The 23,523-nt window shown below is 55.1% G+C and overlaps 11 protein-coding genes across 11 annotated transcripts; 6 read left to right on the forward strand and 5 right to left on the reverse strand.

The window, feature by feature from the left end:
- Nucleotides 1–32: 32 nt before the first annotated feature.
- On the forward strand, nucleotides 33–1,031 carry L969DRAFT_24015 (uncharacterized protein; the record flags this gene model as incomplete). The annotated part of the gene is made up of 1 exon (XM_014712301.1): nucleotides 33–1,031. The coding sequence occupies one exon, from the start codon at nucleotides 33–35 to the stop codon at nucleotides 1,029–1,031; it is 999 nt and encodes a 332-aa protein (XP_014567787.1).
- Nucleotides 1,032–1,127: 96 nt separating this feature from the next.
- On the reverse strand, nucleotides 1,128–3,370 carry L969DRAFT_94633 (uncharacterized protein; the record flags this gene model as incomplete). Its single annotated transcript, XM_014712665.1, has 5 exons — nucleotides 1,128–1,283; nucleotides 1,334–1,450; nucleotides 1,503–2,263; nucleotides 2,317–3,237; nucleotides 3,358–3,370. The coding sequence occupies 5 exons, from the start codon at nucleotides 3,368–3,370 to the stop codon at nucleotides 1,128–1,130; spliced, it is 1,968 nt and encodes a 655-aa protein (XP_014568151.1).
- A 74-nt stretch (nucleotides 3,371–3,444) lies between these two features.
- L969DRAFT_49629 (uncharacterized protein) lies at nucleotides 3,445–5,907 on the forward strand (the record flags this gene model as incomplete). Its single annotated transcript, XM_014712666.1, has 3 exons — nucleotides 3,445–4,025; nucleotides 4,077–5,770; nucleotides 5,822–5,907. 3 exons carry the CDS (start codon nucleotides 3,445–3,447, stop codon nucleotides 5,905–5,907), a joined length of 2,361 nt encoding a protein of 786 aa, XP_014568152.1.
- An 80-nt stretch (nucleotides 5,908–5,987) lies between these two features.
- On the reverse strand, nucleotides 5,988–6,839 carry L969DRAFT_49179 (uncharacterized protein; the record flags this gene model as incomplete). Its single annotated transcript, XM_014712667.1, has 2 exons — nucleotides 5,988–6,296; nucleotides 6,354–6,839. 2 exons carry the CDS (start codon nucleotides 6,837–6,839, stop codon nucleotides 5,988–5,990), a joined length of 795 nt encoding a protein of 264 aa, XP_014568153.1.
- On the forward strand, nucleotides 6,677–9,713 carry L969DRAFT_456525 (uncharacterized protein). The gene is made up of 6 exons (XM_014712668.1): nucleotides 6,677–7,210; nucleotides 7,265–7,399; nucleotides 7,451–7,725; nucleotides 7,781–7,853; nucleotides 7,908–9,126; nucleotides 9,183–9,713. Exons 1-6 carry the CDS (start codon nucleotides 6,934–6,936, stop codon nucleotides 9,346–9,348), a joined length of 2,145 nt encoding a protein of 714 aa, XP_014568154.1. The 5' UTR covers nucleotides 6,677–6,933; the 3' UTR covers nucleotides 9,349–9,713.
- L969DRAFT_87535 (uncharacterized protein) lies at nucleotides 9,419–9,906 on the reverse strand. Its single transcript, XM_014712669.1, has 2 exons — nucleotides 9,819–9,906; nucleotides 9,419–9,755 (listed from the first exon to the last, which is right to left on the reverse strand). Exons 1-2 carry the CDS (start codon nucleotides 9,872–9,874, stop codon nucleotides 9,572–9,574), a joined length of 240 nt encoding a protein of 79 aa, XP_014568155.1. The 5' UTR covers nucleotides 9,875–9,906; the 3' UTR covers nucleotides 9,419–9,571.
- Nucleotides 9,907–10,077: 171 nt separating this feature from the next.
- L969DRAFT_17504 (uncharacterized protein) lies at nucleotides 10,078–12,976 on the forward strand (the record flags this gene model as incomplete). Its single annotated transcript, XM_014712277.1, has 10 exons — nucleotides 10,078–10,096; nucleotides 10,150–10,173; nucleotides 10,226–10,240; nucleotides 10,296–10,321; nucleotides 10,389–10,450; nucleotides 10,506–10,831; nucleotides 10,891–11,038; nucleotides 11,089–11,117; nucleotides 11,171–11,644; nucleotides 11,700–12,976. The coding sequence occupies 10 exons, from the start codon at nucleotides 10,078–10,080 to the stop codon at nucleotides 12,974–12,976; spliced, it is 2,400 nt and encodes a 799-aa protein (XP_014567763.1).
- A 439-nt stretch (nucleotides 12,977–13,415) lies between these two features.
- On the forward strand, nucleotides 13,416–13,969 carry L969DRAFT_74870 (uncharacterized protein; the record flags this gene model as incomplete). Its single annotated transcript, XM_014712670.1, has 3 exons — nucleotides 13,416–13,439; nucleotides 13,489–13,626; nucleotides 13,692–13,969. Coding segments are annotated over 3 exons (440 nt in total), but the record flags the coding sequence as incomplete, so codon positions are not given.
- L969DRAFT_87539 (uncharacterized protein) lies at nucleotides 13,809–16,505 on the reverse strand. Its single transcript, XM_014712671.1, has 10 exons — nucleotides 16,376–16,505; nucleotides 16,304–16,319; nucleotides 16,141–16,248; nucleotides 16,041–16,087; nucleotides 15,851–15,985; nucleotides 15,588–15,791; nucleotides 15,296–15,535; nucleotides 14,416–15,249; nucleotides 14,276–14,361; nucleotides 13,809–14,223 (listed from the first exon to the last, which is right to left on the reverse strand). The coding sequence occupies exons 1-10, from the start codon at nucleotides 16,466–16,468 to the stop codon at nucleotides 13,980–13,982; spliced, it is 2,007 nt and encodes a 668-aa protein (XP_014568157.1). The 5' UTR covers nucleotides 16,469–16,505; the 3' UTR covers nucleotides 13,809–13,979.
- A 456-nt stretch (nucleotides 16,506–16,961) lies between these two features.
- Nucleotides 16,962–20,174, forward strand: L969DRAFT_74874 (uncharacterized protein; the record flags this gene model as incomplete). The annotated part of the gene is made up of 11 exons (XM_014712672.1): nucleotides 16,962–17,214; nucleotides 17,264–17,350; nucleotides 17,378–17,458; nucleotides 17,506–17,592; nucleotides 17,643–18,215; nucleotides 18,269–18,316; nucleotides 18,369–18,460; nucleotides 18,852–19,484; nucleotides 19,544–19,738; nucleotides 19,792–20,061; nucleotides 20,112–20,174. The coding sequence occupies 11 exons, from the start codon at nucleotides 16,962–16,964 to the stop codon at nucleotides 20,172–20,174; spliced, it is 2,382 nt and encodes a 793-aa protein (XP_014568158.1).
- Nucleotides 20,175–20,287: 113 nt separating this feature from the next.
- L969DRAFT_49503 (uncharacterized protein) lies at nucleotides 20,288–23,381 on the reverse strand (the record flags this gene model as incomplete). Its single annotated transcript, XM_014712673.1, has 7 exons — nucleotides 20,288–20,869; nucleotides 20,920–21,216; nucleotides 21,273–22,706; nucleotides 22,777–22,961; nucleotides 23,011–23,116; nucleotides 23,169–23,253; nucleotides 23,317–23,381. 7 exons carry the CDS (start codon nucleotides 23,379–23,381, stop codon nucleotides 20,288–20,290), a joined length of 2,754 nt encoding a protein of 917 aa, XP_014568159.1.
- Between the last annotated feature and the right edge of the window lie 142 nt (nucleotides 23,382–23,523).

A 23,523-nucleotide genomic window follows, 5' to 3' on the forward strand; every position in this document is an offset into this window, starting at 1 on the left:
TGCTCGCGAGACATGTCGAGGAGTATGTCGACATGACGAGCACTGGCACGACTGCCGAGCCCAGTCTACTGTCCCGTCTCTCTCCAGTGGTGCCTGCTTCGACTGTCAATGGCGTGAACAACGAGGCAGGCGAACAGAAGGCCAATAAGCCAAAGAGTCCTCGAAACCGACAGAGACCTCCTCGCAATGCTGCCAAAACACAGCCAGACCAGAGCAACGCGCCTGACTCTTCTGCAGCTACAGTACCGGTGACCGTACGGACGCAAGATGCCGTTGCGTCTGCACCACGACTTGCTAGTGGCAGCAAATGGGCTCCATCTGCATCGACCCCAGAGCCAGTCGCAGCGCAGAAGAGCAAGACACTAGCTTCTTCCCGATGGTCGCAACCGGCTGAAGTGGCGCCTATGCCTGCACAGCCAGAGCAGCACAGTGCGCCCGTCAAGGTCAACATACGCGGTTCTGCACGCACCCATCCAGCAGAGTCTGCGCCCGCCTCTCGACATGCACACAAGCCCAATAATGCTCATGCAGGACATAGCCCAAAGAGCGAAGCGAGCACGTCCAAGCCGGCTGCGAATGGCGGCGATCAAGGCGTCAATGCGCTGCTGGCCAGTCTCAAGGGCACTCATCTCACTAGCTTGGGCGCCAGAGTAGCAGAGAGGCAGAAGCGCGAAGAGAGCGTGATCGAGCAGAAGCGGTCTGCTGAGCGGGAGAGACTGGAGCGAGAAGCAGAGCAAGTGAGATTGCACGAAGCTCAAGCTGAAGCGGCCAGAGTGCAAGCTGAACAGAGAAAGACATCCAATGCTGCGAGGAAACAAGCTGCGGCTGAACGACGAAAGGCACAGCGGGAGAAACAGCCCCGAGCTGTCGAGCCGAGCATACCACAGCCAACACAGGCGTCACAAGACATCTCGAAGATAGCGCCCCATGCCACGACAATAGTGACGACGGCGAAAGACACAGTAGGACAGACAGATTGGTCAGAGCTCAACGATGACGACGAGGGATTGCCCGAGATACCGACTTGGTAAACACTTGCACCTAATTTATTGTGTATCCGCTTCTCCACGGACAAGATTGATGTTGCAACAAAGTTGTACAAACGCTATACAAAGGTATACATCGGATCAGAACTCGTGGTGGTAATGAGCAACGCCGACGAGACCATGTTCGTCTGCGTGCTTATCTGTGTGCGGCGAGTACCATTGTTTGACGTTCCGCGTGAGATCTTTGGTGATCTGGGGCACATCGATCTGCATGAGGTCTATAATGAATTTGCCAATCTGTGCTTCCAATGAGCCAAGATCGTCTCGTGATCTGCGCAGAAACGTGCCTCTGTGTTTTCGATGTTCCCCCGTAGCTTGGTAGATTGGTAGCCATACGCGTACAGATTGACGTCCATGCCGGAATGTCCATGTGTCGCCCATCCCATCTGCGCTCGCCTCGAGACCTAATGCAAGCATCAGTGAGGGTCACCGGGAGAGTATCCGTCAAAGGCCTACCATGTCAGCGAGATGGTTGTCCATCCTGGCGACATTGCTGTATTCGTCCAGCACGGTCGACATCTCAGCTTCTGTGTAATCTGTGATATTCAAACCCTCCGCAAAGATGGTGGAAGAGACATAATCTCTCGAAGCCGGTGATTGCTTTGCCAGCTCTTGGGCAAGGTAAATGGTCGAATGGGTCGCACCGAGCAAAGCGTCCGGGTAATACGCATATTCTGGATACGCATCCGAAAGCTGCCTTGCGAGGGACAGACCGCCCGTTTCGTGATCGCTGACGCTGACCATGACAGTTGGCCAGCCTGCTTCGTTCTGCTTGTCGACATATTGCTTCACTGTACGGACTGTCTCTTGATACGCCAAGATGTCGTATACGTGCGCAATAGGATCATTGCTATGTCCGGCGTGATCTATTCGAGAACCTTCGATCATGAGGAAGTAGCCATGGGCAGATTTCCGCGCGGCGGCAGCAGAGAGCGTATCGATCGCTTTGCTCGCCATCTCGACGAGCGAGGGTTCTCTAGTACTCTCGTCGCGAGATTCCCTGTCGACTTCGTAGTCCATGTGATCGCTGTTGAATAGCCCAACGGTGTTGAGTGAGTCGGCTGTCGAGCTTTGCGCTCGCAGATCCGTGGCGTTGAAGATGAACTTGCGCGAGTTTTTGCGGCCCTTTGCAAGCATATCCTGATCATCATTCCTACATGACCCAGCTGTTGTATTCGGTAGGAAGAAACATAGACCACCGCCTAGCGCATAGTCAACTGCCCGCAGTCTGATATCAGCACTGTCACAGCGAGAATGATCAGAAGCAGACCTTGCATGCCCAGCGGGTGATCGCCAACGAGAAAGTCTGCAATGCGAGATTCTGCGTCTCTGTCTGCAACGTGCGCGTAGAAAGTCGCAGGTGTGGCGTGTGTGATCCGGCTCGTGACGACGAGGCCGGTCAGATACCCTCTATGTTTTGCGGCTTCGAGGACGGTGCCGCAGGGTAAGCGCTCGGTAGGCTCCACGCCGATTGCGCCGTTGAATGTCTTGAGGCCGCACGCGAAAGCTGTTGCGCCCGCTGCCGAGTCGGTCACGAGCGAATCGGCAGATCGCGTACGACTTGCGCCTACAAGGATCTGGTCGAGCGGCAAGATACCAAACGATCTTTGCTTGGGCGATCCGCCGAATGAGTTCAACTCGTCGACGCCCTTGAATCCCTCTGGGAAGTCCCAGCGGCCGCCTGAGACGGCAGAGGGATGCTCGATATCTTTGAGGTATTGCAAGTATTCCCGCGCAAACGTCTCGCTCGTCACGCCAAAGCCATCCGAGATCATGAGTATCACGTTGACTTTCAACGTATGTCCATAGCGAGTGAAAGTCGTGACGCCAGCAGCGATGAGGTAGCCAATCCCAAATAGGACAAGCAGGAAAGCGATAATCAGCGCTGTCCCAGGCGGCTTCCTCCTTGGCGCGTTGACAAACGTCGTAGGCAGCACATACTCGGATTTGGCTCCGTCAGCTCTCAAGCCTTTCTCGTGAAGATCGGTGCCATTGGGCTGAGCTTCTAGATCAACGCGAGATAGCAGCCGTTCACGACCGGTATCGCCTGTGAGTGGCTGTGTAGACTCGTCTAGGCTGTCGTCCGCCGCTCTCTGAAAGCTTGGCGGCTCATTCTCCTCCCAATTGGGCTCGACAGAGTCATACTTCCGCTCCATCTGCTCGCCCGAGACTACGCTGTCTCGTTCGGGCGCTGACGTTCGCGATCAGACCGTGAGAGATTGCTCGCGGCATATCGATCAGGGCGCAGATCGATTGCCGCCGGTGTTGTCAGTCCTGCCAAGGGGGCAGTCGTCGGCGCCGAATGGCTCACGTAGGCTCGCCATGGCTCCACGAAGGAGTCGAGAGCCGGCACAAGGTGTCCAGATCAGGTCCAACCTCGGGCACTTCGACTCCCACGATGGGTTACGGCAGCTTCGATCGGTCTCACGAGACCGGCACTCTGACTGCTCGCTTACAGGGCGAGCTCGTCAAGGATAGGTCACCCGCACGCTCGTCTTACGGTGCTTCTTCTGAGCCGTCCACGTCCCGACGAACGCTGGATGACTTAGACACGACGGATGAGCCTGATTCCTCAAGCGTCTCTCCGCTAGCATTTCGATCTCGCAAGTCGCCTTTTGGCTCAAACCGATCAAAGCGAAAGGATAGGCCTGCCACGAGACCGCACAGGAGCTGGTCAAGATCCACAGAGCGGCTCTTGTTTCCCTCAGCTCGCACCACACCGCGTAAAGACTTGGTGTCTCTGTTCGGACAGTCACGGCCCAATCGGACAGATGACGACGATTTGCCCGAGCATTTTGGAGACGATCCGTTCGATCCCGATACGATAGAAGAGCACGAGGCCGTCATGTCGCCCATGAATGGTCGCTTTGGGCTCCCTGCAGCGCTCGACGCCGATTATGAGCGACCCTACGGGGTGGCCAAAATGGAGCTCATAGCGAGGCGGTGGTCGAAACGAGGATTGTACAGTGTTTACGTTGGGTACGCCTTACTCAATGAGATCACAGCATGTCTGACGGATGAGGTGTACAGCATCTATCTGCTGTCTTTCGTGACAAGTCTAGAATGGAACACAACACCCACGGTCGAGCCTTACTTTCTCAGTCTGTTTCAGGCGCACTCGTACTTGTCTACAGTGTCTATAGGCACCAGTATAGCGTACGCAGTGGGAAAGCCACCTTTGGCGAAAGTGCTTGACGTCTTTGGTCGCGCCGAAGCCGTTGCACTGTCAGCGGGGCTATATGGCGCTGGCTATCTACTCACTGCCACCGCAATTAACGTCGAGATGTTCGGCTTTGGTCGTGTGCTCGCTGCGCTGGGGAGTCAAGGCTTGCAATTAGCACAGCAGATCATCATCGCAGACACTTCGACCCTGACTAACCGAGCTCTGCTCACCTCGACAATCTCCTTGCCGTGGCTCATCACCACATGGATCGGTCCCGCGCTTGGGGCAGCCTTCAAAGAGCTCGGCGTAGTCGGCTATCGACTCTGCTATGGTCTGTTCGGCATACTGCTCCCGCTGATCTGTATACCCCTCCTTTCGACTCTGTTCACGAGCTTCCGGAAGGCCAAAAAGCGAGCACAGAAGCGGTATGACCAGCATCGACCTCCGCGCTCGGGCGACGATGTCCGCTTTGTGGAAGCTACTTCGCCTACATCGCATTCGGCCGCCAGCGCTGCGTCTGTACGCACCGGCAAGGAAAGCTACATGGACACATTTGTCTTTCGAGACTGGCGCGATCTCTCACTCGAAGTCTGGCAGCAGCTGGACGTTATGGGCATCTTCCTCATCACGTTGAGCTGCACTTCTTTGCTCGTACCGCTCTCCCTAGCTGCTGCACGCAATGGTGGCTGGTTTGACATACAGTTGACAATCAGCTTGCTCGTCGGTGTCTTATCGGCCATTGGCTTGGTCTGGTACGAATCGAATCGAGCTGTCAACCCGATTTTACCCCGCCGAATACTCAGTCATCGCACGATCATGGCCGGCAGCCTGCTTGGCTTCTTCCATTTCTTCTGCCAATTCGCTTATGAGAGCTACTTTACCAGCTTCCTACAGGTCTCGCGCGGCCATTCGGCTCGGGACAGTCAGTACATTGCTCAATCGTACATGTTCTCGGCATGCGTATCTGCTCTTGTCTGCGGCTTGCTCACAAAGTGGACGAGCCGGTGGAAGATCTTTGGCGTCATTGGGATTGCTATTCATGCCGTCGGTGCTTTCATGATGTTGCGCTACCGTCGGCTAGACAATCCCACGAGCGAATTGATCATCAGCCAGATCGTTGCCGGATGCGGTGGCGGCTTCACGACCTTGGCGGCTCAGCTGGGCGTTCAGAGTGTCGTCGAACATCGCGATGTAGCCACCGCGACCGCCGTCTTTTTGACGATTACTCAGATCGGCGGGGCAGCCGGAGGAAGCCTTGCTGGTGGCGTCTGGACGACGATGCTTCCGAGTCGTCTAGCGCATTACCTGCCGCCGGATTCGGACGATCTGATCAAGCAAGTCGTCGGGTCCATCTCCGTTGCGCTTTCGTTCCCGATGGGCACACCCGAGCGAATAGCGATCAGTGATGCGTATGTTGACGTGCAAAGAGTGCTCAATACGGTAGCATTACTCTCGCTCTTGCCTTGTCTGCTGGCGGTATCGATGATGCGCGACACCCATCTGACGACGGACGATCACACCTTGCCAGAGGGCGTGGTGGTTCTCGGTAGAGCAATACCAGGTGAAGTGCTTCTCCTGTTCATCTATGCTTGGCTGACAATCGCTTTGTCAGAAGCCGACGAAGAGTCTCATAGCGAACACAGCGAGACAGATTCGCTTTTGTACGATTCGCCATCAAGACGAGACAGCATTGCCTGATGAAATCTCAGGCACGCCTGACGCATCGCACTGTAGCATAGCAAGACACGCATTGACGCAGAATACCGAAATCGATGTTTTCAAGACGCATGCATTGTTGATGGCCCCAATCGGGCAGCATCTCTCTGGGCTTTCCATGCTTCCCATCGCGCTCGCTTGACGGCTGATTGCTCACGCGCTTCACTTTCGAGTTCCTCTAGCCAGTCAGCTGGCGCTGGTTGCACCTCTAAGCTCGACTGATCTGTGTACTCCCGAAACGTTGCAGCTCGCATTGGGTCGTCCACTGAGAATGTGGACTCCGTCGCTGGCGTTCGCGGCGACAAAGTTGGCCGCCACCGCTGTAGACGAGAGGGCATCTCGTGCTTCAGCGTCAGCGCAAAAGATTCGAACTGATCAGCCCATGAATGAGCATGGCCAGGTAGCAAGAACACGCGAGCATGGCTTACACTGTCGACGTCCAGCTTCCATGACAGAAAGGCAGCAATGCCAGTCGCGCTTGCGGCGACGATGAGCGTGGCAATCCCAAATGCCTTGCTGGCATAGAGCACTGGATTGAAGTCGTCGTCGTCGTCTGATGTGTCTCGTCCTTTGCCTTTCAGGTCTACCTTTGGCGGGGGTGCAAGTGGTCGCAGCAAGGACAGATTGGATCTAAATTCGAATGGTCTGTCTGGCGCGGTGTCTAGGAGCAGAAGCTGCCTCAGACGACGCGGTCTGTTCCGAGATAGCCTTGCCAAGGGCAAAGTACTTGCGGAAGCTTCACTCGCCTGGGCGGCTCGCTTCATGAGCACCGAGCCTGTGAGACCTGTCAGGAGAAGCGCGCCGCCAAAGGATGCCAGGAGGATCAACGGTGCCCGTTCGGAGAGGAAAGTCTTCACTCTCTGAGTCTCCTGATCATGTCGTTCGCCGCTCTTTGAGGATTCTGCGGCGGTCATCGTCGGAGTGTGTCCGAGCAAGTCGTCAGAGTCGAAACAATCGTAGGCTCGCAAAATCGCGCTTGCCGTGTGCTCATCAAGTCAACCGAGAACGATGTCTAGCTCGCTCGAAGGTCGACTGGCGACCTTGTCAATCACGCCGATAGAGGACAAGACGGACGATGGCAGCGTAGTAGAGATCAAGCACTACTTCTTCAAGCCCAAACCAGCTGCTTCGTCAAATTCTGCAATAAAGCTCCTCGTCGTCTTGGCCGAAGTCTCAAAGGACATTGGCAAAGCGACTGCGCTGGCCAAACAGCTAGGCTACAAAGATCTTCGTGCGGCAGACGATGGCCAGGTCAAAGACGTCCTTGGCGTTCCCAAATCACAAGGTGATCAACGCGTTGCCGTAAACCTACACCGATGCTCATGCCGTCTATGAGCAGCTTCCTTGCTGTCCATCCAGGCGGATCACTCTCAGTTCATCCATCTCGTTGCTTCCTCAACCCTGCAGACTGCGCATTGTGTCTCCTTTCCGAACGAAAAGCACTCGACCGAGCAAGACTTGGACGAAATCACGGGCAGGTCTGATCTCCAAAAGTCAGACCAACGAGACTGACGCAATGCAGCAGGCAAGACAGTCGTGCTGAAAGGTACAGATGCCAAGCGCTTCGCCGAGAGCCGTGAATGCGCCGAGTTCAGCGAGGTTGAATTCGCCGAGCGAGGTGAACCTCAACCTGCCGCTCCCAAGGCTGCTGCTGCTCCTACTGCTGTGAAAGAACCCAAAGCGCAGCAAGGCAAAGCGAGGACAGCAGAGGAGGAAGAGATCCACGAGCTCGGTATACACGCAAAGAAACTCGAGGACTTTCCGGGCTGGTATCAGCAAGTACTCATCAAGGGTGACATGGTATGCGATCTTGAACTCGACGCTTGACCCGGACCTGATGCTGCAGATTGCTCAGATTGATTACTATAGCGTGTCTGGCTGCTATATCCTCAAGCCATGGAGCTACGGCATCTGGGAAGTCATACAGCGTAGGCCTTTCCGTCCGATGAAAGGTACTTCGACAGCTGATGGATTGAGCGCAGGATGGTTCGACGACCAGATCAAGCTGCTCGGTTGTAGCAATTGCTCATTCCCCCTCTTCGTCTCACAGCGAGTACTCGAGAAAGAAAAGGACCACATCGAAGGGTTCGCCCCCGAAGTCGCCTGGGTCACTCGGGCAGGCAGCACAGACTTGGAAGAACCCATTGCCATTCGCCCGACATCAGAAACGGTCATGTATCCGTACTACGCCAAGTGGATCCGAAGCCACCGTGATCTTCCGCTCAAGCTCAACCAGTGGAATTCTGTCGTCAGATGGGAATTCAAGACGCCGCAGCCTTTCCTACGAACGCGCGAATTCCTCTGGCAAGAGGGACACACTGCCCATTTGACCAAAAGCGAAGCAGACGAAGAAGTGACCGATATTCTAGATCTCTACAGAAGAGTGTACGAAGAGCTACTGGCCGTGCCCGTCATTCCTGGCATCAAGACCGAGAAAGAAAAGTTTGCCGGCGGACTCTACACGACCACCGTGGAAGGCTTCATTCCTGCTTCGGGCAGAGGCATCCAGGGCGGTACATCCCATTGTCTCGGTCAGAACTTCAGCAAGATGTTCAACATCGTCGTACAAGATCCGAGCGCAAAGGAAGGCCAGGAGCTTCCTCCCATTCACGTCTGGCAGAATTCTTGGGGACTCTCCACTCGTACCATCGGCGTCATGGTCATGGTGCATGGCGATGACAAGGGGCTGGTCATGCCGCCTCGAGTTGCACAGCTGCAGGTCATCGTGCTCGGCGTTGGCATTACTGTCAAGACGGATGCAGAGATGAGGCAGAAGATCAACGACAAGTGCAAAGAGGTCGTCAAGCAATTACGCGCAGCTGGCATCAAAGCACAAGTAGACGATCGAGATACGCATACGCCTGGCTTCAAGTTTGCAGATTGGGAACTCAGGGGTGTGCCGCTCCGATTGGAGATCGGACCGAAAGATCTCGCGAGCGGCTCGGCGTTCTCTGCCCGAAGAGACACGGGCGTCAAGGCTCCCATCCCCTTCGATTCGCTCGTCAAGGATGTCTCGGCGTTGCTAGATCAGATTCAGAGCGACATGTTCACGCGAGCAAAGAAGACGTTCGATGAGCGTGTCATCTTCTTGACGGAGTGGAAGGATTTTGTGCCCACGCTCAACAAGGGATGTATCTGTGCAGTGCCATGGTGCGATGTCGAAGCTTGCGAGGATGCGATCAAGAAGAAAAGTGCAGAGGAGTACGTCGTCTTTGCTCTCTGGTCTGGCATGAGTGCTGATTAGAGAGCGGACGCAGAACTGCCGAAGCTGTGGTTGACGAACGCGCGCCGTCTGCGGGAGCCAAGTCGCTCTGTATCCCCTTTGACAAGAAGCGGTTCACCGACAAGCCGGCGAGCGAGTACAAGTGCGTCAAGTGCGGTCAACAAGCAAAGCATATCACGCTCTTTGGCCGATCGTACTAGATGCATTGCACAACAGCCAATGATGAGATCATCATGATGATCGTCACTACTCAAGAGCGTGTGAGCAGCTGCTGGTGACAGGCTTAGGTAGTATCGCCTAATGAGTAATCTTCATCCATCTGCTACAGAGTATGGCTCGCTTCCTCCGTTGTACTACCGCAAGGCTCGACAGCCCGCAACAAGACAGCTCGTGACAAAGGTATGATGATGACAACACGCTGTATCATGATGATGGCCGGCTGACGGGAGCGGCGGCGACGTCGAGGACCTGCGGTAGGTAGAGCATGACCAGACTGAGCAAGCTCATCATGAGGCCGTTGATGGGCGACCCGGTACTCTGACCGAGATTGCCGAGATTATTGAGGAAGCCAGAGATGGCAGCGATGCTTCCCAGCCAAGCTGCCGATCTGTCCGGAGATCATCAGCCCGAGTCAGCAATGAGCATGGTCAAGGGGGCAAAGATGGCAGACTTGTTCTTGGTGACCATGGCCAGACCGCCGAGGAGCATACCGAAGTTGCCTTGCATGTCGAGCGGCGCTTTCTCATCTGGATCGTGCCTCGGCTTGATGACGAGGTCCGGCCGTCTCGGATCCGAGGGATCTGCAAAGGCGAGCTTCGACATGACTGCCTGCTCAGTCGACCGACCGTCTCTGAGGCCAAGTTGATTTTGACTTTGGCCAGTTTCGCGACGAGTCGAGAGGCCGAGGGAGGAAGCAGGCACAGCACAAGATGCGCATCATCGTCAAAGGTGAGCCTCGACCGCGAGCATAGGCGACAGTGAGACTCATGGACTGCTCTCAGGCGGCATATGGAAGAACACAGAGGGTGAGCTTGCTCTTGGGTGACCTCGCAAGCAAGCTGACGATGTTTCTGACAGATGAGATCCTCAAAGGTCCGCTAGCCTCACCTCGACCGCTTGCAAGGTGCTCAATGAACAGGGACGATAGCTGCTGTCTCCAAGTATGGCAAGAATGTGAGTGCTCCGATTCTGCAACTGCTCAAAAAGGGCGGCGTAGGACTGACCTGATCATCGTTGGCAGCAATGGGCTCGCATCTCGTCGCTTCTCGTGCGCAAGACGCCCAAGCAGTGCAAAGCTAGATGGTACACATCATCCTCCCTGCGTCTCACGAGCAGGCACCTGAAGCCAGTCTGACAGGTACGAATGGCTTGATCCGTCCATCAAAAAAGTCGAGTTCAGCAAGGATGAGGACGAGAAACTCCTTCACCTCGCCAAGCTCATGCCGACCCAATGGCGCACGATAGCACCCATCGTCGGTCGCACGGCCACACAGTGTCTCGAGCGATATCAGAAGTTACTGGACGATGCCGAACAGAGAGATAATGAAGAGCTTGGCCTGACGGGCGTGGGAGCAGAGGCCGGCCCTTCTGCAGATGATGTCAGGCGACTCCGACCGGGCGAAGTCGATCCTGATCCAGAGACGAGAGCTGCTCGACCTGATCCTATCGATATGGACGAGGATGGTGCGTGTTCGCTGCCTCTGTGCGCGATGCGACCATGCTGACGCGATCTGATCATGCAGAGAAAGAGATGTTGTCGGAGGCGAGAGCACGGTTGGCTAACACGCAGGGCAAGAAAGCCAAGCGGAAAGCTAGAGAGCGTCAGCTCGAAGAGGCCCGCCGCCTGGCGATGCTCCAGAAGAAGCGTGAACTCAAGGCAGCAGGCATCGGGTGGGCAGCTTTTCTAATGCTTTCATCAAGAGCTTACCTCTGCTGCGTAGGATGAGGACCAAGCATAAAGGCGGCATGGGTTCGTTCTGAAGTCAACACACAGTGCCTGCACTGCTGATGCGCGCGTGACAGACTATAATGCTGATATACCTTTCGAGAAACGACCTGCTCCGGGCTTCTACGATACAACAGATGAAGCCAACCGACCCGGCGTCGCTCCCGTTGGTAAATCGCTGCAACAGCTCGAAGGCAAACGCAAAAAGGACGATGAGGAGGAGGATCGCCGCAAGAGACAGAAGCGCGCCGCAGCTGCTGCTGCCAATCCGGATGGAGCCGCAATGGCCCATTTCGTTGCGGAGAAAGATGCTCAGATACAACGAATGAAAGAACAAGAACAGATAAGCAGGCGAAGGCGGCTCGACCTGCCGACGCCCCAAGTAGGTGAAGTCGAGATTGAGCAGATCGTCAAGCTGGGTCAGGCCGGCGAGACGGCACGGACGCTAGTCGATGATGCGAGCAATGAAGCGAGCAAGGGTCTGTTGGGCGAAGAGGCTTCGGTACTCGATTCTGTCAGGACTGCTCGAACGCCTAGGACCGCGCCACAGGGTGCGTTGTCACTTCGCAGCTTCCGTGCCAGGCTGAAACCCACATCTGACTCTAGCTGATACCGTCCTGAATGAGGCACGTAATCTGCGCAATCTCACGGCGCAGCAAACGCCTCTACTTGGCGATGAGAACACACCACTGCATGAGATCGCTGGCAGAGGATCAGGTTTCGAAGGAGCTACACCTCAGCGCCAGGTCAGCGCGACGCCCAATCCTCTCGCAACGCCTTTGCGATCTGCTCGCGGTCCCGGACCAGGCGAGACGCCCAGAGATGAGAAGCGCCGGCTCCAATCGGGTCGTGATGCGCTCAAGGCTGGCTTCATGCGCTTGCCTGCGCCCAAGAATGACTTTGAGCTCGTCGATCCTTCCGAACCGAGCGAGAGTGATTCGATTGCTACGATGCGGCCCGAAGATGCAGCGGAACGTGACGAGCGTCAGGCGGCGTACTTAGCAGAAGAGCAACGCAAGCATCTCGCGCGACGCTCACAAGCTATCAAGAAGGACTTGCCTCGACCTACTACAATGGATGCGACTGCACTGCTAGCCGGTCTCGATAAGCCCTCGAGCGACAGATCGCTCGAGCTCGAGCGACTCGTTACGCGAGAGATGGTCTTGCTTCTACACAACGACGCTCATCGGTACCCTGTGGCGGGTGGCCTTCGACCGGATGCGCCTATGCCTGTGGACGACTTGTCAGACGAAGCGCTTGCCAGTGCGAGAGCAGAAGTGCACAAGGACTTGGCCGGCGTCTTTGATCTGCCGGGAGCGACGGAGGCTCAACTCGAGCGGCTCATTGGCAGCTCTGTCGATCACGATCGCTTTCAAGCAACCTGGTCGGGCTCAAAATCAGAATTTGCATACAGCGGCGCGTCGCAAGCATACCTACCGATCTCTGATCTCTCTGAAGACGATCGCAAAGCCGGCCTGGCAGCTTTGCTCGAACAGTGTCGTGAGAAAATGACGAGCGACGCAGCACGTGCAGCAAAGACGGAGAAGAAGCTTGCAAAGACACTCGGGGGTTACCAAGCTCGCTCACGAACATTGGGCGATAAGCTGGTCAGCTCGACTGCCGAGCTCGAGACTGCGCTCGTTGATCTCGCGACATTCGAACGACTCGCGCTCAACGAAGACGGCTCGATTGCAAGACGGATCGAATCGCTTACGACTGATGTAGAGAAGCTGACCCGGATACAACAAGAAGCCCAAGTCAAGTATCGCGATCTCGAGCTCGAGCACGCGACGATACAGCAGAGGATTGCAGATGCAGAAGAAGAGCTGGCCATGCGCGAGGCAGAAGCGATCAACGAAGCTGCCATGGCGGAGCAGACTTAGTCTTGTTTCATTGCACTCTTCAAGTAGCTCAGATATTTGCACGCGACGTGAGGCTAAACGTTCCTCGAGCAGCTCAGTAGAAATTCCGCGACCATGTTGCGTAATTATGATGAAAGGCAGATACATCAGACCCATCAAGCTCGCGTAGGAGCAAAGCACTTGACCAAAGTGAAAAGAAACAACTTGCGATATAGCGAGTCGAGCAATGAGCTGTACAACAACTTGCTCTACGCTTCTGCAGGCCCTACATCTTTGCTGATTGAGAGCGACAATGGCAACAACAAAGTCTTGCATGTCTGAGCTACCTCTTGACGTTGCCGAATAGAGGCGAATCTTATCTAGCGCGCCCATTGCTGGCTCCAGAGCGCGCGGCATCAGGAGCGGAGACGGTGGGGACAATGACTTGACGACGAGCAGCGTTTCAAGTTCAGCACTTCGATCATGGCCGGCGCAGAGGCAGTCTGTGAGCTCAAGACGGAGAGTCCAGAGCATCCTGCTGAATGCATGAACAGCAAGCTACCTGAGTAAATGCATTGCAGGCGATGGCACGCCAAGCGCAACGACCAACGAGTCCGCTTCTCGCATCACTAGCTTGCTCATCGACAAACACGGCGGAGACCAAACTGACGCCTTTCGAGCAGATGCCCGTCGTCCTTCTGATCCCACTGGCCTTCGCTGATCAATATGCGATAACAGGCACGCAGTATTTCGCTAGCATTGAAGAAAGACAATGCCGAGTTGCGCGAGCAGCTCTCGAGCGGGCAAGTAGACGAAGCGACCTTAGCTGCGATGATCAATGAGGGGCCATCAGCTTTCGCTAGCAAGCTTCAGCAAGCCAAGGACGAACAGACTGAGCAGGACAATCTCGACGCGGCACTAGGTCGCGATGCGGTCGAACCGCAGCCACTACGAGAGGAGGCGGGCGAAGGCGGCCTGAAGGACGCTGCTGGACCTCGCGTTGGTCCGAACAGCGAGCAATTCGATTACCGATGACCGAAGATCGTCAGAGTGAGAACGACAATTTTCGATCCGGTTGTAACATCACCGATGGTCTGCGTTCTAGCTCGCGGAAGTAGCCAATCTCCGCCTGACCGCGAGGGTGACTGGTTGTACCGTAGCCTTGTGCAAGCTGTTCGATGACTGTCCTGATGACAGATAGGATGAAAGCCGCTGCTTGATCGCGATCGATCATTTTGGTGGATTGTGAGATGATGAGTCGCTCTACCTCGTTGCGCAAGCGCAGCAAGCTGCAAGTGTCCGTGTCAGTCTCGAAACGACCCGCTAAAGATGTCCAAGCACCTTGAGCTGGCCATTGCATCGTCCGCCGCGTCCGGGCTGCTCAGTACGATCAATTCTTGAAAAAGAGCTCCATATCGCGCTGCGACCTGTGCAGCATGCGTGAGCGCGCTGACCGACTTCACTGACAATGAAGTACAAACGATCCTGATATGATCTGCGGACGGCGCCGTGCGACTTCGCAAGGCGTTCGTCAGCGAGATGGACCCCGCTTTGTCAGACGAAAGCTGCTTCACGCTATCGATCTGTTCGCCCATTTTCTTCTGGAAAGCAGGCCACAGCGCTAATCGGATTGATTGCAAGTGTGCTTCCATGGCCGCACAGGGACACTGTCGTGATACGACCGCGCGAAGCGTGATGGCTTCGTTCAGACGGATCATGCAGAGGATCGAGCTCGGGCCTGGTTGAGACAGCTCGAGTAGAGACGATGCAAAGTTGCTAGCGTACTCCAGACACGGCTCCATCGTCTTGAGCCACATGGATTCGATGAGCGCCGACTTGGCTCGATCGCTCGATCTGTAGGAAGGCATCTTGACCTTCGAACCCGTCAAGTCTGATGTCGTCGTAACGCTGGCGGCATCATCCTCGTCAAGCGTACGATCTTCGCCGCTGAAGATGCTACTGCCGAGCACGCCATCGTCTCGACTGAGCATGTCCCACCCTGCCGAGGATGAGGTCTCTGAAGTTGACATAATTGCGCTCGTCGGATCGATTGGAGCTGGAGCGGGAGCACCAAAAAATGATGAGATGAACGCATACTCGCTTGCCACGTTATCGAACAATACGATGGCGATGGATCGGAATACTTGCTCTGGCTGAGCTTGCAAGGTGAGATCATCGGCCATGTAGGCTAGCAGGATGTGCGAATCGCCGAGCTCGGAGAGCTCTTTGAGTTTAGACGCGCGGCTAGTCACTTGTTGTAAGGTAGTACCTGGCAGCACCGGTCCGATGAGCTCACGTGCAGCACTGCTGCGAGCCTGCATGCCCATTCAGCTGAAACTATCCGAAGTAGTCGGGACATACTCGGATACGTTCCAGCGAGCGCACATAGCGCCGGAAGCCGGTCTCGTAATACCACCGTATATGGGTGAGGTAGACTTTCTGAACCTCGTGCGCTGTTTTGAGGGCGTGCCGCTGCAGAAAGGCAAACAGCTCGCGATAGCGCAGGAGAACCGAAGTCTGTAAAATCTGCAGATTGGGCGCGATAGACGTTTTGTAAGGCATCAAAGCTTCTACGAAGAAAGCTCTAATCTTCTCCGCAGCCTAAGTCGGGCGCATGAACTTCCACTATATTCTTGGAAGCAAGATGGCCGACCTTGATGCGCAGTAGCTCGGCTACATTGTCAAGCGACTGGCGCGCAGCAACGCGGGGGCCAGTCTTGATCGCCAAGAGATGAGATTCGAGTCGAGCAATCGCCTCGAGCCACGTCTCATCGATTTGAGTCTCCGTGATCTTTCGAACCAAGTCGGGTGTGATAGTAATGCTTTCTACCAGTGGACGAAGCGAGCGTTCCAATGCCTGCAATGGAGAGACGACTGTATGAGCAGCACTCACCTGGCATGCGCAGTGAAATGTACCTTGCGTGAAACGAGTCGTTGATCCAGAGTCTTGCCACGATCTTGTAAAGACGCAATCTGGCCGGATACTGCAGCAAGCTCTGTTTGAAAGGTGGCAAGGAAGGCTTTGAGACTGTCTAGAAGTGATGAGCTCGTCTGTGACCCTGTCAGACTTCAGTCATAAGCTTGGATCTCGGGGCGCGTCACTTGCGGCAATCTGGCTGTGCAAGTCGAGCAAGTCTTGCGTATGACCGAGAACTGCGCAGTCTGTAAGCTGAATAGGTATTGCACTGTACGAAGGGCATCCTCACATTGCAAATCGTCAGCAATCTCTCGTTGTTCCTGTTGCAGCGTCGCGTTGCGTAAGGCGAGCCGAATATCGCCAAGCTGAGCCGCTTCGGATGCCAGGGACATGTAGTCTGTGTAGTGATCAGCTCACCGAGCAGGCTTGTCCACCATCGCATGAGCGCTGACCCTCTGAGTCCCCGGCCTATCGAGCCTTAGCGGATCAGCTCGTAACGTTCCTATCATTCTTGCGCAGCTTACTTGAGCAGACTGCGGCACTGCTGCGCTCGCCTCGGTCAGCATCTTGTCGTCGAGACCGAGCTGTCGGAGCCATGCTGATGCAGTCGTTAGCATGCCGGCCGACCAGACCCCCAGCTCCTGCTGATCTGATAGTACGCGCTCGCGCGACTGGCCGACTTTGCCACTCAAGAGGACGGCAAAGCTAGCGTCCTGCCCATACAGGACACGGTGCCCATCTTTGCCGCTATCTCATTCTCCATCAGTCATGAAACCTCTCAGGAACGCGCGAGTACCGCTACGCGAGCAGAGCCAGGGCTTCAGATCTGTCCAGCCCAGGCTGCGAGTTGTACCTAGACTGCTCTCTAGCTCACTGACAATGGACTCCTGGGTTTCTGCCGCTCTGTACGAACACGTCACTAGTCGAGCAACACGATACAAAGACGAGGCAGGAGGTCGCGCGGAGATGACAACATGCAGGCGCTGTACCTCGGGACGTCCACATGTCACGATCGACGAGGTGTACGCGCCGAGGTGATCAGTCGCTCTCGCTCTGTCATTCTCGTGCCGCTTGCGCGCTTCTGCTTCTACTTCTCCCGAGCTCACCAGCATGACCGAGCCGATCGGTCCTAGCTATTCTTGCGCTTCACCACAGCTTCTTATGCAGCTCATGACCGTCTACATCGAATACGAGAGCGAACAAGAGATCTTCGAAAAGGCCAGCGAGGCGGTACGAGTCTCCAGCGAAAAGCTCAACGCACTCTGTCTCACCATCGCTATTCTTCATGCTGCATGTATCCTGCCCGAGGTCGCTTCACTCGAAGAGACGAGCTACGCCGAATCATCCACTCATACTGATAAAGGTGTGTGCCTGTCTTGTTGACGAGCGGGCTACCTCAAAGAGCCTCACAGGGTCAGACCACGCTATGCACACATCTCTGATCAATTCTCAGGTCTGCTCACTGGACGAAAGCGAGCTAGCGAGGACCGTTCTATCGTGTAAGCTCTGACGCGATGTGTGTGCAGTCTGTCCCCAGCACAGCCTCGGCGGGTCCAACAGAAGCTCATCAGGCTCAGTCGAGGTCAACCGATCGACTTTTGGAGAGGGTACGCTACTCGTCGATGTGCGCCTACTGCCCTGACTGTCGCGACAGGCTTCTACGACACGCTTCTACAATTCGAGGCCTCGTGCTTACAAGGCACCTTCACGCCCCTCATCGGCGCTCGAACTGTTCCATCGAGTTCGTCAAGCTGGTCTTTTCTGTCACAGTACAGCTGACGGCATGCGCAGCGATTATCGTCAGAGGTAATCGCACGCGTGCTCTGCTGCGCCAAACATTCTATGGACCTCATATCACGCCGGTCAGATTAGACGATAGCCCGCGAATCTACCGCGGGCAGCTCGACTTCTCTCTGCCACCCTCGCCGCAGCTCAGCCCCACCAAGCCAAAGCAGGACAAAGGGTGTATCGAATGCTCCTTGCGGAATAAACCCCTGGAGAGCTTGATGGTCCGCCCACTCGGGAAGAAGGGCAGATATCAGCTCATCTGCCATGGCTGCATCAAGAAGATTATCACACTGTGCTCGGGCAAAGGCGCAACGGACGGCGATACGCTGGACGAGCAACTCACTAAGGGTTGTCTCAACAAAGCAGACTCTGCGCTTCTGGACAGAGCGCTCGTGCTCCGCGGGACCGACAAGATTACTTACAATCACTTTCTCGGGCACATGCAGCCAGCAAATCAGTGCTCTACCGTCGAAATCAGAGGCTACTTGCAAGAGTATGCGCATGGAACGTTTGCACCGGATGCAGAACTCATGGCAACGTTCAATGGTTTCCTCGGCCACAACAAAGTAAAGCATGGTATGATGATCACTTCGACGAGGCGGAAGCAAAACTCATGCCCGCTGCAACAGATCAGAATGGTCCGGCAACGGCCAAATTGCTCTCCTCGCTTTTGAGAGGTGAGCGACCGTGCGCGACCATTCCGTCGGCTTATGTGATTTTTGCATACAGAGCTCAGAGAGCGACACAAAAATGAGATCAAGTCGACATCTGATCGACGGGCAGCCCAGATTGCATGGCAAGCGCGCACGATTGCAAGCATGGTCAGGACTTAAGCGGACAATCACGAATGTTATAGCAATCTCCTTTCCACGTCATATCACACATCCCATCGACACACTTCATAGCCATGCTTCGCTCAACGCGATCACGCAACACAGACCGTGTATCGCATGCAAGCGGACGAATCTTTCGGCTTTTCGCAGACAATTTTGATATGCGAGATAGTCTGAGTATGTGCCTCTCTGTGAGAATCGATCAACTTTGAAGGGCCTCGTCAGGCAGCCTATCGGTCTCGCTTCTCTTGCACTAATCATTTGGTTTGACGCGACGCGTCGCCCGCCGCTTACCTCGCCGCTTTGCGTCATGCTGCCAGATCTGTCCAAATTTGCTGCTCCAGCGAGTCGTCTGACAAGATCAACCTCTCGCCGACAGTCTGATCTCGATCAGGAGACTCCCACGACGCCCAAGCGACGCAGACAGACGAAAGCCTCTTCCGCATCACCACCCTTGACAGATGCAGCTGGCCTCGCTAGCCCGGCACAAGAAGTTGATGTCAAAGCTATCCTGAAGGCAGAAGGAGCTGACGCGCCTGCTGCGAGTCGGAAAGCCAAGCCGATCAAGCTCAAACTCGATAGACCTCACCCGGCCCCTACGCGATGGCAAGAGCAATGGCGGGTACTGACAGAGCAACGCAAGACAATCATTGCGCCCGTCGATACCATGGGCTGCGATAAAGCTGGTCGCAACCTCAAGGACATCATCACACCCAGGGATGATCGCTACCAGACTCTCATCTCCCTCATGCTGTCCTCTCAAACGAAAGATCAAGTCACAGATGAAGCAGCCAGCAATTTACGCGATCGTATACCTGGCGGCTTCAACATAGAATCTATCTTGGCTGCGAGCGACGAACAGATCTCGTCTTGTATCAACAAGGTCGGCTTTTGGCGGCGCAAGACTGACTACATCAGACGAACATCTGAGATGCTACGCGATCTTCATGACAGCGATGTGCCCAAGACGATCCAGGAGCTATGCGATCTACCCGGTGTCGGGCCAAAGATGGTGAGTAGCGACACAATCTGCCAGCTGAGTTGGGACTGACCCAGGGCGCATTTGACCAGGGATTCCTCTCTTTGCAGTCACAGGGCATCAACGGAGGTATAGGCGTCGATACGCACGTCCATCGAATCACACATCGGTTGAGATGGCATCGCAAAGAGCCAAAAGACGCCGAAGAGACACGGCTCAATCTAGAGAGCTGGCTGCCCTCAGAGCTGCACGGCGTCATCAATAAGACCCTAGTTGGGTTTGGACAGGTAGACTTTGTCCATGTGCATTCTTGCAGATACTCATGACCTACGGTGTACAGGCCGTATGTCTGCCCGTGGGACCGAGATGCGATCTTTGCGATCTGGGCAAGGCATCACTTTGCCCGTCTCGGGTCAAAGTCGACACACTCAAACGCTCGCCATCAAAATACTTGGCCAAGCAAGAGATCAAGATAGACGATGATGCGCTCCTTTTGGCAAAGGAGGAGGATATCAAGCCGACCCTTGACGATCTCAAGCCTGATACCGTCATCCTTAACGGTCACGCTTTGGCAGGCGAGGTCAAGATAGAGCCGTCAGAGGGAGCAGTGGTAGAGGAGCGGACTGTGTGAAGACCAGGTCAACAGGAAATGCATTGCAGGCACAGGCTGTGTCAGCAACATATGGCAGACAACAAAAGGCGAAGATGATACGCCGCACGTAATCACAATTGCAAGCCTACACCACAGAGGTTGAAAGCAGCGCTTTGCCGAGTCATAAAGTTAAAGTCGTCAGATGCATCGTCGTGTCGGGGTCTGGCGTGAATCACAGAGTGACCTAGACGAATGACAAGCGGACGCTCTGATTGTCGTTGACAAAGACGGCACGCTCGCGAAGTTCCTTCTCGAGACGACGACGCTGGACATCGGATCCTTCAGAGCCTGACCAGGTCGATTCGGTATCGCCGTCTCCGGGACGGGAGTTGAGCACCCTTGCGCGTTCGCAAACGAGATGAGCGTATCTCGCCGGCGAGGCAATAGAGATACTGCGCGTGCAGCGAGCGAAAGCATGAGAGAGGCCGTACGTGAACTCTTGAATCGAATTGGCATCGAAGCCGTTCTCATCAAGCAAGAGCTGGTAGTGTGTCGAGCGAGAAGTACCTTGAAGACCGGCATGAGATTGCAAGTAGAAATCTGCATCGGTTGGGTGAGTGATGGCATTGTCGACGACAGTACCGGGAGGAGCATTGCCTGAGCGATCGGCCATTCCGAGCGAGACCGGCTCAAAGCGGATGTGATGACGTTTGCTTGCGATGATGTAGGTTATCTTTGGCTGCACGGTCGGATTGACCTTGCGGCAAGCCTCTCTGATCTGACTCACTTCCTTGAGCAGAGCCATGTCATACTGCGACTCAGAGACCTGCCATCCCCAGTCAGCATAACCTCGGTCCAATGAGCACGAGAACATACGCCATCGCGGAAGACAACGAGACGGCTGGGATACTTGCCGGTCTTGGCATGGCGCTTCTGAAGAAGTTGTTCGATGAGCGATGTGAGATCCTCGAGGTATTCGACACGAGAGGGCTGGATTGCATAGGCAGAGGCGTACTGTGAATTGTCCAGACTGCCTACTGCGCCAGAAATTGATGGCTGCAGCGAGCCGGGCGGAGGATGGTAAACATCGGCACCGCACACCATGAGGCCCTCGCTGATACCCTTGATAGCAGGAGCATAGTCCGAATGAGCTCCTCCGAGCTTGGCATTGATCTGTCATTACAAGATGTATCAGCCAGATAGATGCTGACCGCATCATGTCGACCAACCTTCAAAGCGACATTGTCAAAGTATCCACGGCGATCGCTGAGAGACTTATCGGCGCGAAGACATTGTGTAGCAACAGGTTTTTGAGTGTCACCGAACACCTTGACTGCAGGATAGTGCCAAGTAATCTGACCATCAAGAATACAGATGAAGAGCTGCGGTGGCACCTTAGTGTCTTGATATAGCTCGGAGCCGAAGCGATGAAGGAACTCTGAGAGCTGCTGCTGACGAGGTGTCTGAGTGAGCAAATCCTGATCGGCGTACTTGATCTTTGGACGATCGTTCTTGATCTGAATACCGCGTTGGCTCAAGACTTGCATGAGAGCCAGCATGGCATTCTGGACTTTAGTGATCTGCGCATAGCGTTCATTGGCAAAGATGGCGACGCCCCACGAAATGAGCGGAGCGGCAGGTTTGTAAAACTGAGCATTTTGACGACCAAGGTCCCAGACACCGTCACGGATCTGAGCAGGTACTGGCTGCCCGCGCTTGTCTTTGACGGTAATTCTGGGCGCGGCCAGTACACGGCCCTGAACCTTGACAAACTCGTTGGAGATATCAATACCCCAAGGTCGGAGTCTCTCACGCATGTCAGGGAAGAGCGTAGTGATCTCCTTGACACCTCTGAAGCGTTCTTGAGGTTTCACTGCGGTCTGCTTGATCATATTGGCCGTCTGAGCAGGGTCGAGCTTGCGAGTATACTTCGTGCCAAACTCGACAGAGAGCAGCTCGAGAGGGTAGACAGCATCACGACCGACTTGGACGACAGGCCAGTGGGGGTTACGCAGCTGAGTGCCGCGCTCTTGTTTAAAATACGTGGCAACATTGTACTTCTGCTCGCGATCGTTGTCTTGGAAGGTATACTGAAGCGCAGACTGAGGCAGAACATCCCTGATCTTGAAGTAACGCTTGGTCATGCCTTGATTGAGACGCTCGACATTGGCAGAAACGCGGACTCCTCGAAGCATACGATTGAGCATGGGTAACTTGTTCGAGCGGGCGATCTGCTGAATGTCAAGGCCACTGATGTCACGCAGCTCAAGGATAGCTTTGCAAACGTCAGCGAGATTGCCTCCTGGGATCATGGGACAGAAGCTGAGATCGACGTTGAGGATCATCTTGCCCGTGGCCGGTCGAAGGGAGATGAAGTAACCTTTCCAGAGTTCGACACCTTTGCCGACCGAGCGCTGACGGCGGGCTTGTTCGACTGAGCGAGGATCGTGCTTGTCGTAACCGATAGGGTAGAAAGCCGAGCCTTTGTTGGGATGCGAAGCAAAGAGATCGGATTTGAGGGCGACATTGAGGGCCGAGATAAGCGTCTCGATACCCTTTTCACCTGCAATTGTGACAGTGGGCTGAGCAGCATTGCGACCGTCTGCAGGAGGATTGATAGCTCCGTAGAGAGCTTTAAGGTCGAGTTCGGCGACACGACGGATCTACGTGTCGCGTCATGTTCAGCGTGTGTGCCTTTGTATGTGTATGTGTAAGCGATAAAGGAAGGCTTACTTTGATTCTGTAAGCTTTCTTCTTTGCGCCGTCAGGAGGAGCCTCTGAGAAGCTTTCACCCTCGCCAAAGAGGACGTAATCGCCAATATCGGCAGCGGCAGCGTTGTCAAAGAGGGGATGGGGCGAAAAAGCCTGCTTGCGACCGTCGTAGACCACACTGGCCGGCTTGTTGTCGTCAGTCGTGCCTGTCGGAGCTTATCAGTAGGCTGTCTGTAGATCAAAAGCTTGACTGACGGAAGGGACGTTCGGGGCCTTTGACATTGGGGAATCCACGAAGATAGTTGATCATGCGACGCGCGAAATCCTTGGGGAGCTTGTCTCCTTCTGGTTCGATGTTGACCTACATCTCATGTGTCATCATATGAGACAGTTGAAGGCAGCGTGTGACGTACATCGTAGTGGAGGATGTTCAAAAAGGCGCCAGGCTTGACTTGAGCGTCCATTGCATTGACGCGGAGTTCGATCGGCTTGCCTGCACTGCGTAGGAAGGTTGGTCTCATCAGTTGCTGAGAGGCATTGGCATGACGAGTGAAGCCTCACGAGCCGCGACCGAGCTGGATCCGCTTCGTGACTCGAGGACGGACGGTAGGCTCAAGAGTCGCCATCCTGGCTGTGCTTTCTTGACACGAAAGGCTGTTCGAGTCACAAGCTCAGCGGACATCTCGAACGACCAAGGTCTATGCCGCTTACCTGCACGGGCAGCAGCACACGAGCTGCTGGTGGGTGCTTAGATGCGCTGAGCGATGA

The sequence above is a fragment of the Mixia osmundae genome, assembly GCF_000708205.1.
Source record: "Mixia osmundae IAM 14324 unplaced genomic scaffold scaffold_5, whole genome shotgun sequence".
In the NCBI taxonomy this organism is placed as follows: Eukaryota; Fungi; Basidiomycota; class Mixiomycetes; order Mixiales; family Mixiaceae; genus Mixia; species Mixia osmundae.